This window comes from Neoarius graeffei, chromosome 2 (genome assembly GCF_027579695.1).
Source record: "Neoarius graeffei isolate fNeoGra1 chromosome 2, fNeoGra1.pri, whole genome shotgun sequence".
NCBI lineage: Eukaryota > Metazoa > Chordata > Actinopteri > Siluriformes > Ariidae > Neoarius > Neoarius graeffei.
The window spans coordinates 46,533,304-46,549,436 of NC_083570.1; the positions used below are offsets into that span (position 1 = coordinate 46,533,304).

Consider the following 16,133-nt stretch of genomic DNA (forward strand, 5'->3'; position numbering starts at 1 on the left):
GTAACCCTGCGACCCTGTAGAAGGATAAAGCGGCTAGAGATAATGAGATGAATGAGATGAGGTTGCTATTAAGATTGAAGTTCCACAAGGCCATTGCTGTTTACCATTTACATAAATGACATTTGTACACATATCAGTAATGCAAGTATGCAGATGCATGCAGGTGGATTATCTATTGCTCTGCCCCTTCTCCTTTGGAGGCACTGGTGAAACTTCAGGAAGCATTCATAGTCTCTCATCTCATTATATCTAGCTGCTTTATCCTGTTCTACAGGGTCGCAGGCAAGCTGGAGCCTATCCCAGCTGACTACGGGTGAAAGGCGGGGTACACCCTGGACAAGTTGCCAGGTCATCACAGGGCTGACACATAGACACAGACAACCATTCACACTCACATTCACACCTATGGTCAATTTAGAGTCACCAGTTAACCTAACCTGCATGTCTTTGGACTGTGGGGGAAACCGGAGCACCTGGAGGAAACCCACGCAGACACGGGGAGAACATGCAAACTCCGCACAGAAAGGCCCTCGTCGGTCACGAGGCTCGAACCCGGACCTTCTTGCTGTGAGGTGACAGCGCTAACCACTACACCACCGTGCTGCCGGAATTCATAGTACTGTAAGAAAATTTACTTAAATTAAATTGGTGTTAAATTCCAAAAAAACCCCAAATATATGTTATTTACTAATTCCCACATTCAAGCTTTGCCTCAAGTTGCCACTTTACAGGGACAAGAAATAGAGACGGTGTCATCCTATAAATATTTGGGTTTTTTATTGGATGAAAATCTTTCTTTTAATTCCCATGTTGCTAATTTGATAAAGCAGCTTAAAGTAAAGCTAGGTTTCTATTTTAGAAACGAGGCTTGTTTTAATTTAAAAGCCAGAAAAGAACTTGTTGCAGCCACTTTTTTAAAATCTGTTTTAGATTATGGTGACATTCTCCATAATCTGTGTTGCATTCACTGGACTCTGTTTATCATTCCGCATTATGCTTTATAACTAAGGCTGGGTATTCCACTCACCACTGCAATTTATACAGTTTATTTGGTTGGCCTTCACTGTCAATATGTAGACAGCTTCATTGGCTCATTTCCATTTATAAAGCAGTTATTGGTTTGTTGCCATCTTACTTATTAATTTTTTTTTCACAGACAACTAACACTAGATATAACCTCAGGTCTAATAATATCATCCTTTTCAATGTACCAACTGTGAAATCTGAATTTGGTAAAATAGCTTTTCGGTACAATGCCCCTTCATCTTGGAATACACTTCAGAAACAGTTAAAACTTGACATACTCATTTTAAACTTTGTGTTACAAACACTCTAAATTATCACCGTGAATACTTTTAGATTGTTGTTGTTGTTATATTTTCCTTATTCTTGTCATGCTCCGCCCCAGACATCCACTCCGGAGATTACGTCTCTCTCACGCCAGAGCCGATCGGGATCCAGGACAGGAAGTCCTTCTCACCTGCATTCACTTCCTGGTTTTCACCGCTGCTTATAAATACACCGTTCTCAGGCTCATACTTGGCCAGAATGTCTTGTTTTGCTACTCTAGCTGTTTCTGTGTCTCTCTTACTTCTCATGGTTTTTCTCTCTAGCGATTTTCTCTTGTTCATGGTTTTTGCACGAGTGTTTTTCTGGTTCATGGTTTTTTGAACTAAGGGTTATTTCTGGTTTATGTTTTTTTGCACTAAGGATCTTTTCTTGTTCAGGATTTTTTGCACTAGTGTTTTTGTCTTTGCCTGTCTCATGTTTTTGTCAAGTTGTTTGTTCTTGTTTTGCCGGACTATTTTTGCCATTTGTTTTTTGTCCTGTTTGTTTACCTTTTGCCACACCCTTTCTTCCCTGTATTAAATCATCTTATTTATTGGATTACTGTCTGTGTTCTGCTTTTGGATCTGAACTTCACCATACCTCCACCCACTCTAACATTACATTCTGGCCAACATGGATCCAGCGGAACTCGCCCATCTGAGAACGGCCATTCAGCAGCAAGGGACTCTCCTCGGGACCCACCAACAAGACTTATAACAAATTGCCCAGAATCTCACCACCCTGTCCAATGCACTCAAACTTCTCACCACGCAGATGCAGCGCTGTCAAGCTTTGCCTACCCCTGCTCAGCCGTCTCCTACTTCAGCTCCTGCCACTGCCTTTCTCCACGAACCGAGACTTCCAGTACCTCAGCCCTACAAGGGAGAACCAGGTACTTGCAGTTTGTTTCTGTCTCAATGTTCATTGATCCTAGAGCTGCAACCTCTGGCCTTCCCCACAGAACACTCCCGGGTAGCATATACAATAATGCTCCTCACCGGCAAGGCCAGAGAGTGGGGAATAGCGGTCTGGGATGCCAATGCACCCTTTTGTTCCAGTTTCAAGGATTTCTCCGAGGAGATGAGGCGAACTTTCAACCGCTCTCTTTCCGGCCGGGAGACAGCTAGAGAGCTCATGGAGCTGTGGCAGGGGTCCCAGTCTACCTCAGATTACGCCATCGAGTTCCGGAAGTTGGTGGCTTCGTGCAGTTGGAACGAGAATGCCCAGATCGACACGCTCCTGCACGGCTTGTCCGACACCATCAAGGATGAATTGATATCATGGGAACTGCTGTCAGACCTCTCCAGCCTCGTGGACCTTGCCACATCGACACTCGGATCCAGCAACGGAGGAGAGAGAAAAAACGCCCCAGCTTCCCCTCCTCTCCACCTCCCGCCGCGTCTGTCGAACCCATGCAGGTAGACCGGGTTCAGGTGTCAGCGGAGGAACGACATTGCTGGTGGAGCATGGGGGCCTGCTTCTACTGCGGTCAGCTGGGACACATCTGCCGAGCCTGCCTGCTAAAAAGACGAGTCCACCAGTGAATCAAGGGGCCCTGGTGGGCAATGCTCTGAACCAGTCCCCCGCTAATCATCCGTTACTTCCTGTTATCATTATCCGTGACAACCAGCATCACCACCTCCAGGCCCTCATTTACTCAGGGGTGGACAGGAACCTGATCTGCTCCACTGCCAAGCATCTGGGAATCCCACTACTTGCTCTCAACGTCCCTCTCGTGGTCCTGACGCTCAGTGGCACTGGCTTGACCACCATCACCCACCTTACCGCCCCACTCACCCTAAGGATTTCCAGTAACCACTCAGAAACCATCCAGCTTCATGTCCTGAACAACCCCCATCTACCCATCATCCTAGGATTACCATGGTTAATGCAGCACAACCTGCACCTTAACTGGGCTGACAACACCATCCTAGGCTGGAGCCAGTCCTGCCTAGCTTCCTATCTGAACTCCGCTCTGCATCCTGCCAAACCACTGCAGCCTTCAGCCAGTGAGTTCCCCAACCTCTGTCACGTGCCTTTGGAATATCTGGATCTCAAACTCCCTTTTCATTAAGATCCGAGCAGTGTCCCTCCCTCCTCACAGACCCTATGACTGTGGAATCGACCTCCTACCCAGGACAACGCCACCCAAAGGACAACTCTACTCTTGCTCTCCTGTCGAAAGGCAAGCCATGGAGAAGTACATCTCTGAATCTTTGGCAGCTGGGATCATCCACCCTTCCTCCTCCCCAGCAGGGGCGGGATTCTGCTTCGTGGAAAAGGATAAGTTGCTCCACCCCTGCATTGACTATTGGGGTCTCAATGTCATCATGGTCAAGAACCGCTACCCACTACCGCTCATGACCACAGCCTTTGAACTACTCCAGGGAGCCAAGGTATTCACCAAGCTAGACCCCTCGAGCCAGTGCCTCCACTCCTCCAAGGCTAGTTTCATGGCCAGTAGTTCTCATTCACCAACATCATAGTTCCATGAGAACTACTGGCCATGAAACTAGCCTTGGAGGAGTGGAGGCACTGGCTCGAGGGGTCTGATCTCCCTTTCCTAGTCTGGACCGACCATAAAAACCTGGAGTACCTCAAGTCCGCCAAACATCTCAATTCCCGTCAAGCCCGTTGGTCTCTCTTTTTCTCCTGGTTCAACTTCACGCTCTCCTACTGCCCAGGCTCCAAGAACGGCAAACCCGACACCCTGTCCAGGATGTTCTCTTCCCACCAAGAGGAGTCCAAGCCCCCCACGACCATCCTTCCTCCATGCTGCCTGATGGGAGCCGCTATTCTAGAGGTTGAAACGCTCATGCAGAAGGCCCTGGAGTAGGACCCCGGTGAAGGTAACTCCAACAACATTCCTCATAATCATCTGTTTGTTCCCTGTCCTGTGCGAACTCAGGTGCTGCAGTGGGGTCATGGCTCCAAGCTGGCCTGTCATCCGGGAGCCGCCCGAACCCTGGCCCTCATCCAGCAGCGCTTTTGGCGGCCATCCATCAAGGAGGACGTCCAGGAGTTCGTAGCAGCCTGCGACACATGCTCCCAGAACAAGACAGCAATCGACCCCCTGCTGGCTTACTAAGACCCCTTCCAACTCCGCATCGACCTTGGTCTCACGTCGCCCTGGACTTCATCACAGGACTCCCCAACTCAGGTGGCAACACATGCATCCTCACTGTTATTGACCATTTTTCTAAGACCGTCCATATCATTCCTCTGCCCAAGCTCCCCTTAGCCAAAGAGACCGCAGAACTACTCGTCCACCACGTTTTCTGCCTACATGGTCTGCCTACCGACATGGTTTCTGACCGGGGTCCTCAGTTCACTGCACAGTTCTAGAGAGCCTTCTGCAAACTCATCGGAGCCACCTGTAGTCTCTTCTCAGGCTTCCACCCACAGACCAATGGCCAGGCAGAATGGGCGAACCAGGCTTTGGAGGTTGCACTCAGGTGCATGGCATCCAGGGATGCCAGTTCTTGGGGGAAGTACCTACCCTGGATTGAATATGCACCTAACACTCTCCCTTCCTCTGCCACAGGTCTCTCTCTGTTCCAGTGCTCACTAGGCTCCCAACCACCACTGTTCCCCAGCCAAGAGGATGAGGTCACCATACCCTCAGCCCAGCTCTTTATATGCCACTGCAGGAGGACGTGGGCATTGGCCCGGAGAAGACTCATTCACTCCGCACTCGCATCCAAGAGGCAGGCCGACAAACTTTGCTCCAAGGCACCCACCTACCGAGTAGGTCAACGAGTTATGGTCTCCACGCGCCACCTGCCACTTAGGACCATCTCTTGCAAGCTAGCACCCAGGTTCCTTGGACCCTTCCTCATCAAGAAGGTAATCAACCCATCTTCTGTTAGACTGGCATTACCACTCACCATGCGACATGTTTACACTACCTTTCATGTATCTCAGCTTAAACCTCTGGTCTCTAGTTCTTTGCAGGCCTTCCCAACGCACCCGGAAATCCTCCCAAGTTCCGCACTTTCGTTTCCATGCCCGGAGAAATACGCTGGGGATGCGCACAGCTGTAAGGGATTTTTGCTTCAGTGCTCCATGTTCTTCTCTACGATCCAATACATCTCCAACGAACGTAAGATCGCAGGTTAGTATTTTTTTTTTTTTTTTCTTTTTTAACAGACATCTAATTTTTAGGTTTGTTTACCTGACATGTTTCGACGTATAACTTCCGTCTTCCTCAGAGTGTCTCCGGATGTTGTTGGTGACGCATCTTTTATCAGCTGATGTTTCTGAAGGCGTGGCCTTCCTGTCTGGATTGACAGGTCGGTCACGCCTTATACTGTCTGTTCGTCCCCTGCAAGATGGCACTCCAGGTATGGGAGAGCATGTATGCTCCCTCATCCCGGTTGATGGTCCTCGGGCTTCGCTTACGGATCTCCATGGCCTCCCTGATCCAGCGCTGCTGTTTGTTATCTTCTGTGCGGATGACTCTGGCATTCCCCCAGTCCATAATGTGATTTTCCCTTTTGCAATGATCTGTTATAGCTGACTTATAATTTTCCTGTTGTGCCTTTTCTTTTATTGTTCGGGTTTGTCTTGTAGCTGTCTCCTTTTCGCACTCTTTCTTATGTTCATTTTTTCTTGTATTGAAACTCCTTCCTGTTTCCCCAATGTAAGTTTTATTGCATAATTGGCATGGAATCTCATATATGGTGTTGCATCTGTTGTCCGGATGTATTCTGTCTTTGGGATGAACCAGGATCTGACGGAGTGTTGTGTGTGGTTTGACAGGTGTGTTAATGTTGTGTTTCCTCATTACTCTTTGAATGCGTTCAGTTATTCCCCTGATGTATGGTAATGTAACTACTCCCCTGTGTTCTTGTTTGTTAGTTTGTTTTTTCCCTTTCTTCTGTGTTTTGTTGTTCTTAACCTGTTCCGCCCCTTTGGATATTGCAGGACAACAGTCATTATGGACACGGATGAATATGAACGAAAAAATGAATGAATTACTCAGTGACAACGCATTTGAAATATTAAAAAAAGACCCAACAGAAGACAAGAAAAAGAAACTTAAAGCACTACTCAAACCACTACTCGAAGAAAACAAAATAGACAAGCAGGCTTACAATCATTTAGTACCCACAGCCAACGTCATCCCCAGGATTTACGGCACACCAAAAATACACAAACCAGGAACACCATTACGCCCCATAGTAGACAGCATTGGTTCAGTCACATACAACTTATCAAAAGCACTCACCGAAATAATTAAACCATTACTAGGACTCACAGACCAACATTGCAAAAACTCAAAACAACTGGCAGAAGAACTAAAAAACATCAAAATGCAGCAAGATGAAGTTTTCATATCACACGACGTCATATCTCTTTTCACCAGAACACCCACGGAAGCCACCATACAGGTAGTACAAGACAAATTAAAAACAGACAGGACGCTCAAGAAACGCACAAACCTCACTGTACAAGACATCACTCAGCTCCTTCAATTCATCGCCACATCCACATACTTTCAGTTCAGGAATACAATTTACAGACAGAAGGAAGGTTTTGCCATGGGAGACCCACTATCAGCCATCATGTGCGGCTTTTTCATGGAAGATCTGGAGCAGAAAGCACTCACTACAATACCATCGGAATACAGACCAACACTCTGGAAACGGTATGTGGACGACATATTGGAAAAAGTGAAGAGGGGACACACTCAACAGCTCACCGACCATCTCAACACCATAGACAATACCGGCAATATAAAATTCACACATGAAGAAGAGACAGAGCAGTCAATAGCATTTTTGGATTTGAAAATACAACACACGGAAGATGGGGACATCAAAATAAAAGTACACAGGAAACCCACACACACCGACCAATATTTAAACTGGACTTCCGAACACCCCATAATGCACAAAATATCAGTAGTTAGAACATTACATGAACGCACAGCAATAATTACAGATTCACAGGACAAAGAACAGGAGGAACAACATATACAACACGCACTGAAGGCATGTCAATATCCACAATGGGCAATATCCAAAGGGGCGGAACAGGTTAAGAACAACAAAACACAGAAGAAAGGGAAAAAACAAACTAACAAACAAGAACACAGGGGAGTAGTTACATTACCATACATCAGGGGAATAACTGAACGCATTCAAAGAGTAATGAGGAAACACAACATTAACACACCTGTCAAACCACACACAACACTCCGTCAGATCCTGGTTCATCCCAAAGACAGAATACATCCGGACAACAGATGCAACACCATATATGAGATTCCATGCCAATTATGCAATAAAACTTACATTGGGGAAACAGGAAGGAGTTTCAATACAAGAAAAAATGAACATAAGAAAGAGTGCGAAAAGGAGACAGCTACAAGACAAACCCGAACAATAAAAGAAAAGGCACAACAGGAAAATTATAAGTCAGCTATAACAGATCATTGCAAAAGGGAAAATCACATTATGGACTGGGGGAATGCCAGAGTCATCCGCACAGAAGATAACAAACATCAGCGCTGGATCAGGGAGGCCATGGAGATCCGTAAGCGAAGCCCGAGGACCATCAACCGGGATGAGGGAGCATACATGCTCTCCCATACCTGGAGTGCCATCTTGCAGGGGACGAACAGACAGTATAAGGCGTGACCGACCTGTCAATCCAGACAGGAAGGCCACGCCTTCAGAAACATCAGCTGATAAAAGATGCGTCACCAACAACATCCGGAGACACTCTGAGGAAGACGGAAGTTATACGTCGAAACATGTCAGGTAAACAAACCTAAAAATTAGATGTCTGTTAAAAAAGAAAAAAAAAAATACTAACTATATTTAATATAAGACATAATGAACGTAATCGAAATAGTAAGATCGCAGGGTTTCTTTCGTTTTTGACCGGCAAGGCAATGCAGTGGGCCAGCATGTTGTGGAGGTGTGGAGGGAAGCACACAACCTCGTTTGATCATTTCCTCACACTATTCAAGCATATATTTGATCATGAACCTGAGGGAACTGAGGTCAGTGAGAGCCTACTGACCATCACACAGGACTCTAGGAAAGTCGCTGACTATGCCCTAGTCATTCGCAGCAGCCAGTAGATGGAATGAGCTGACTCTAAAAGGTGTTTTCCACCAGGGGCTTCACCCTGCTGTATTGAGTGAGCTGGCTTGCTGTGATGAACATCTCACCTTAGATGCCCTGATTGATCTTGTGATTCGGCTGGACCATCTACTATCCAGTCACCTGTCACTCAAGGAGGAGGCCACGCCCACTTCAACCAGCGATGCTCCCACACCCATGGAGGTTTCACAAACTCATTTGAAACACTCCAAATGAGATCAGAGGGGGAGAGAGGGCCTATGTTTCTACTGCGGGAGTGCCAACCATCAGATTATTCAGTGTCTAGTCCACCCAGCACACACCAGCTCTGCGGAGACTGAGGCTGACCCGGTGAGTCCAGTGAGATCATTTAGAGCTCAGTCTTTCAAGGTTCTTGTATTGCTGAAACTGCCTTCCTCAACCCATGTACTTTCTGCATTTGTTGACTCGGGTGGAGGGGAACTTCATTGACAGCTCAGTTGTCCAGAAGTTCAGTTTACCCACAAACCTTCTGCAGAGCCCACTCAGCATCAGGACAATCGACGGAGGACCGATAGGGGATGGCCTTGTCACCACCCAGACTGCTCCCAATCACATTCAGGTGGGAGTCCTCCATTCAGAGCTAATCTCCCTCCTAGGTACCACTACCATACATCATGACATCATTTTGGGTTATCCTTGGCTGCAGCTTCACGACCCACTCATCTCCTGGCAGAATAAGGAGATTCTCCAATGGTCCCCAACCTGTTTTCAGAACTGCCTTCAGTGTCCTCAGCTAAGTCTCTCCTCCACCTCTGTAGAGAGTCCCCAGCCTGACTCCCTAGAAGGGGTCCCAGAGTGTTACCTGGACCTAAGAGAGGCCTTCAGTAAGCATCAGGCATGTGGTCTACCACCACACCACCTCTACGACTGTGCCATTGACCTCCTACTGGGCACTTCTCCACCACACAGTCACATCTACCCTCTGTCCCAGATGGAACAAGTGGCAATAGAGGAGTACATACAAGAAGCCCTCAAGCGGGGGTACATATGCCCGTCTACATCACCTGCATCGGCAGGATTCTTCTTTGTGGAGAAGAGAGGGGGCAGCCTCTGCCCATGTACAGACTTTCGAGGACTCAATCAGATCTCAGTGAAGTACCCGGGTACAGGCAGTGGAGGAGTGGTTCTCACGCAGCCAGTCAGTGTGGGAGGAGGTTCATCAATGCATCGAGTCTGTCAATACAAAGTATAAGGAATATGCCGACAAGCACAGAAGCGGCAACCCTGAGTTTTCTCCTGGTGAGCGGGTATGGGTGTCAACTAAGGACTTCAAGGAACCCAATACTTGTAGGAAGCTACAGGCATGTTACATCGGACCTTACAAGGTGCTCCGACGCATCAACAAAGTCTCCTATAGGCTTGAGCTCCCACCGCACAGTCACTTGTCACCCACGTATCATGTCTCCTGCCTAAAACCTGCCATCCTAGGTCCTCTGTCCACAAACACGCTCACCCCAGACCACCTGTCACCTTGTCCAGAAGGGGATCTCATCTACCAGGTAAACAGAATCCTAGGCTGTAGGCGCAGAAGAGGTCAGCTTGAGTACCTGGTAGATTGGGAGGGCTATGGACCTGAAGAGCAAAGCTGGGTAGAAGCAAGGGACATTCTGGACCTTCTCCTGACTCAGGAGTTCCACAGCCAACACCGTGACAAGCCTGCATCCAGAGGGAGAGGGTATCCTAGGAAGAATGTAGCTCCTGGAGGGAGCTCCTCGGGGGGTCTGTCAGTAATGCTGTCAAGAGTGCCAGTCTGCACCCAACTACAAACATGGCTGCTCAGAACTACAACACCCATGAACCACAGCACCCTCTATCACCTGTTTATGAAATGCATCTGTCACTCATTTCCTGGTTTATCAGCCTTTGCTATACACCTCTCCCACTCTCACTTGATACGTAGTATTGTTCAGTGTTCATTCCTGTCATACCAAGCCTTTATTCTACTGCCTGCTTTATTGTGTTCTCGACCCTTGCTCTCGTATCTTTCTCGTTATTCTCTAGCCCTGTCCATATTGCCCCATCTACTGATTGATCGACCCTCACCTGTCCCACGACTTTGATTCTAGTCTCGTGTTTTGGGTTTGTTTCCAGTTTGCTTTTGCCTCTCTCCCCTGCACATACATCCATAAGTGCCTGCATCCTGACAGCTAGGTGCTGCCCTTTCTTGGCCAGGGCTCACTTAGAAAAGAGACTTCTGTCTCAATGTGATTTTACCCTGGTTAAATAAAGGATAAATAAAAATAAATAAATAATTTTAAGGATTCGTGATTTGACTTGGACTTGAGCACTGATGACTCGAACTTGGACTCGGACTCATACATTAACTGCCTTTGGACTCATAAATTGGAGACAAGGACTCAGATTTTTTTCTTTAATTTTTGTAACGTCATATTAATTTGGCATGAGATATTTATATCTACATTAACCTTTATACTAATTTTGTGCAAAAGAATGCACATTCACCTGTTCATACATCATGTTCAGGAACAAACTAATGTTAAAGGTGCTAAAATGCCTGGAGAGAATGCCCCTAGGATTGTCTGCTTTGCTTATACAGGCTTCTTGTGTAATGGGGAAAAAATGCACTGCTATGTGTGCCATATGTAGAAAAACTATCAAGGAGACGATGGGGACAACCTCGAACTTCAATCATCATTTGGCAAAATCCCACCCAGAAAAGTAAGTGACACGCTATGTTCATTGCTCTGTTGATAGCGGGGCTTGCTTGCTGAGCGATGAACTAGCTAGTCTAACCCTCTTTCATGTTATTTGCCCTGCTGATAGCGGGGCTTGCTGAGTGATGAACAAGCTTTTTATCTGTAGCCTATTAACTAAAATGGGGTGGTCAAGCAGTAACGTTAGTCCAGCACAGTAGCAGAGCACCATCTAGGTTGAATCTGCACCTAGGTGACTCTGTGATAGCCATAAAGGATGATATCAATATTCTGGGTGTGACTGTTGACAGTAAACTCACCTGGTCAAAACATATAACAACCATTGCCTCCAGAGCAGGAACAAAAAACTAGGACCATTAAGTAAGTTTGCAAAATGTTTTAACACCAAGGGAAGAGCCACAGTGTACAATGTACAAGTCCGCAGCATCATGGAACATGCATGTCTATGTTGGATAAATGCTGCCCCAACTATCCTGAAGCAACTTGATGCCATCCAAAAAAAAAGCATTAAAAATCATAGAAGTTGACAAAGTCACAGCCAGAACCAAGTATTCCATTTCTAGCCTAGCTCATAGGCACAATGTTCCTGCAGTATCAGTAATATTCAAAATGCACATTGGACATTGCCCAACAGACCTACAATCCATGCTTCCAAGCAAACCAAATAAACAATGTGTCACCTGAACATCAACATCCCTTCCAATCCATGCCCTTGCCATTCCAGATGCCAGGACTCACACATTGGACAGGAGCGTTATCCACCAAGCAGTCCAAGTCTGGAACACTCTGCCAGATAGTGTGGTTGGTAACATCACCCTGGCAGGCCTGGCATCATTCAAAACTCAGGCCCACTGATTTCTTCTGGCTGTCTAAGCATCTAATTAGTCCTTTAGTTTTGGAAACTACTTGGCTAATGTTCACTCTAGTGCTATATATACAAACAAACAAACAAACAAACCATAAAGGCAGCAACAGCCACCATCAAATGGTGGGGTTGGAGTCTTGTTCTCGGACTTGACTCAGATCAATAGTGGACTCGACTTGAAATTTTCTTTAATGACTTGGACTTGAACACTGGGGACACGAGACTGGACTTGGACTCGAGGTTTAGTGACTCGACTACAACACTGCCCTAAAGCAGCATTGCAGAATTCTCAGTGTTTTCACATACACATAAGCAAAGTTCACTTACAATAGAGAATAGTTGATGTTTAGAAATTCCTCTTTAAACCATAGACCCATAACATATGGGCCCATACCAAGATTCTAGGAACAATGCAGAGTGTAGAAATTTATAGAAGTGTCTAAGTAATATTACACAAGCAAGAGTGCTGTTGTACTGAATATGAGAAAGGCTGTGATTCGCTGTAGACACAAGGCCGCAGGTAATTGGGTAAATCGCAGCCAGTCTGATACAACTGAAGATTAGAAAATAAAATATACAAATATTTAGTTTATTTTTGCTCCGTCTATAAAAATAGTTCTTGAAGAAGCCACAGCTGTATAGAGCATTGTGTGTTGCTGTGGTAACGCACAGTCTGACTGACAACCCATAGTAAGTGTAGTAACAGTTTAGGTGTAAAGACTATTGCTAGAGTTGGAAATATTATGTAGTGAACACAAATGAGCAGAATGATACAGACAGTTAAATGTCCCAGTGTGATTATACTAAATATCAGCACTCTTGGTACGCTGCTTGTCCAATCAAATGAGTGAACTAGAATTAACGAAAGTAATCTAAGACATGGTAATGTTATGTGGCAGAAGTAGTGTGTCATTACCAGCATGAAGTGGATTATTTTTGTATACCTGCAACTTCTGGAGTGTGTTATTTCGCTTATACGTCAGTGATTTGACAGTAATTTATTAATAAATGATAAGTCACACAGTTTAAAGGTTTATAGTTAAGATTTAATGTTGTGGCTCTTCCATGAGACAAGTTAGTTATTGTTATGACTCATGTTATATTATATGGACATGAGTATTTTCCTGGGAAATACTCCACTCGTATTTTTCAAACGAACTACATCCATATGGCAACCGTGACATATTTCTTTATGTCACTCGTGAGGATATCGATGAATTGTTTTGATAAATTTGGTTACTTTTTGTTTGTGAATGTGTCTATATAGTAAAAAGAAAATCACACATTGGCTTGAAGATATGAAATTTATTTTCTTGTGTTGAAAAACTTGCATTTTTCATACAAAATAGATCATGGAACTGAGTGATATATTTAAATAATATTGGCTGATGTTGAGTGGTATATCAGATATATTCCATTCAGCTAATCGGATATACTATGAAAAAAAGCCAGCCAATATTATTATTATTATTATTATTATTATTATTATTATACATACACATTTGATGGAACAATTATAGATTTTACAGAAAGTTAAGAACAGGGGGGTAACTTACTAATATCCAATGCTGATTCTAATTGAATGTAATTCAATGTTCTGTCAATCCAATGTACATTTACACAGTCAAAGTTCTAACAAAAAAAATAGTCCAAGTCCAAAAAGCTTGAACAACAATCCAACTTATTTACATGCAATATACAGGTTGATAGAGAAGAAGAAGAAATCTTTATTCGTCACATGCACACTTCAAGCACAGTGAAATTCATCCTCTGCATTTAACCCATTTGAAGCAGTGAACACCTGCACACACTCAGAGCAGTGGGCAGCCACACCAGAGCGCCCGGGGAGCAGTCAGGGATCAGGTACCTTGCTCAAGGGCACCTCAGCCCAAGGCCACCCTACGTTAACCTAACTGCATGTCTTTGGATTGTGGGGGAAACCGGAGCACCTGGAGGAAACCCACGCAGACACAGGGAGAACATGCAAACTCCACACAGAAAGGCCCTTGCCGGCCGCTGGGTTCAAACCCGGAACCTTCTTGCTGTGAGGCGACCATGCTAACCACTACACCACTGTGCCGCCCCTTGACAGTTCAACTTTGTGGCATCAGGGGGCGTGGCCAAGCGTAGGTTTGTAAATGAAGGTCAGGGAAAGTGAGTGGCAAAGTCAATACACCTGTTGTCAATTAACGTTGTGTCTGTGTGTTTTGCAGTGAGGAAGGATAGTAAAAAAGGAGGGAGAGAGCGACGAGAGATGATCTCTCCTGACCAGAACACGCGTGTGTCTGTGTGTGTTAACAAGCTTAGTGAAACTGAAAAGCAGCAAAATGCAAGAAATAAATTTGTGTGTGAACATCATCTCTCGCCTGTCATGTTTCAGTATTCCAGCCCCATCAGGGACTTACTACAGTGGTGCCGAAAGCCGGGATACTGAAGGGAACCACACGTGGACTCCTCCCCATTTAAGGACCTGATCCATGCCCTAGCTACTGCCCAACAGAACCAGCACCAAGTGCTGATCGCCCTCCGAAAGAAGCAGGAACAACATTTCAAAGCATTGCTGCTGGCCCAGCAGGAAGATCGCCAGACATTCCGGCACCTGCTCGCGTTGGTGGGGTCCTCAACTACCACCACAGCAGACCCTCCCTGATGTGGGTGGAATACTGAAGCATGGCAGGTGGGAGATGATGTTCACACACAACTTTATTTCTTGTATTTTCCTGCTTTTCAGCTTCACTAAACTTGTTTACAAACACACACGTTCTGGCTGGGAGAGATCCTCTCTCGTCACACTCTCCCTCCTTTTCTACTTTCCATCCTCACTGCAAAACACACAGACACGTTAATTGACAACAGGTGTACTAACTTTGCCACTCACCTTCCCTGACCCCGCCCTCCATTCACAAACCGATGCTTGGCCACGGCTCCACTGGCACAAACTTTAAAGTTACTTTTAGTAGTAGTTAATTGTTACATTGCAGTTGTTCAAAACAAAAAGGGCTTTGCTGAAACTGTATGGTACGAGTATGAGTTGTCAAGGTGCTAGAGGTGTTGTTCACAGAGCTGCGCATGCACAGCAGAAAACTTTCTCATTGAATATTCACATCAGCTCCGATGTGTGATGTCATGTTGTAGCAGTTCATGTAGGTGGGTGGAGCACAGAAGGGCGGCAGGACAGAACTGATTTCACAAAACTCTCTTTTATTCAGCTTTTCAGTTTTTATCTCTATTCCCACACACTCAGACACACGCACACACATCAGCCGTCTGGTTGTGGAGAGAGCCCCCTCTGCTCTCGCTCTCTCTCCTTAAATAGGGCGCAGTCACTGGGAAGACACACAAACACATTAATTAATGACAGGTGTAGTGATTCTGCCACTTACCTTCCCTGACTCTGCCCTCCTGTCACAGACCGATGCTAGACCACGCCCCCGCTGCCACATACCCCCACCGCCCGACTCAGGCCGGGCAGCTGTCCGGACCGCAGCCGACTCCCCCCCCCCCTTGACAGGAGAGGAAGTCCGCCACGACCATCTGCGCCCCCGGCCTGTGGATCACCTTGAAGTTAAAGCGTTGGAGTGCCAGATACCAAGGGGTGATCCGCGCGTTGGCATCCTTCATGCGGTGGAGCCACTGGAGGGGCGCGTGGTCCGAACAGAGGGTGAAAGGGCGTCCCAGCAGGTAGTACTGGAGGGCGAGGACCGCCCACTTGATCGCCAGGCACTCCTTCTCGATGGTACTGTAGCGCCCCTCACACACCGACAGCTTCCGACTAATGTATAAGACTGGGGGATCCTCCCCCTCCACCCGCTGGGACAAAACGGCCCCCAGCCCTCTGTCCGACGCATCCGTCTGCAACATAAAGGGGAGAGAAAAGTCAGGGGAGTGTAAAAGTGGCCCCCCACACAGTGCAGCCTTTACCTTAGAAAAAGCCCGCTGGCATTGCTCCGTCCACTGGACCGGATCTGGTGCCCCCTTTTTAGTCAGATCAGTCAGCGGGCTGGTGACGTCCGAATAATTAGGTATAAACCTACGATAATAGCCAGCCAGCCCCAGGAACTGTCTCACCCCCTTTTTGGTCTTGGGCCTCGGGCAGGCCGCAATCGCTGCGGTCTTGTTAATCTGGGG

The 16,133-nt window shown here is 46.4% G+C and overlaps 2 protein-coding genes across 3 annotated transcripts in view; one reads left to right on the top strand and one right to left on the bottom strand.

Moving 5' to 3' along the window:
• Positions 1 to 16,133, bottom strand: part of slc38a4 (solute carrier family 38 member 4) — a 539,078-nt gene that overhangs the window by 157,332 nt on the left and 365,613 nt on the right. The gene's annotated exons all lie outside the window — the stretch shown is intronic.
• Positions 6,088 to 16,133, top strand: part of tulp3 (TUB like protein 3) — a 117,748-nt gene continuing 107,702 nt past the window's right edge. For both annotated transcript variants that reach the window (XM_060914344.1, XM_060914345.1), the window contains exon 1: positions 6,088 to 8,096. In XM_060914344.1, coding sequence (XP_060770327.1) covers positions 7,804 to 8,096 — 293 coding nt within the window. In that variant the 5' untranslated portion in view covers positions 6,088 to 7,803. The remainder of the gene's footprint in view (positions 8,097 to 16,133) is intronic.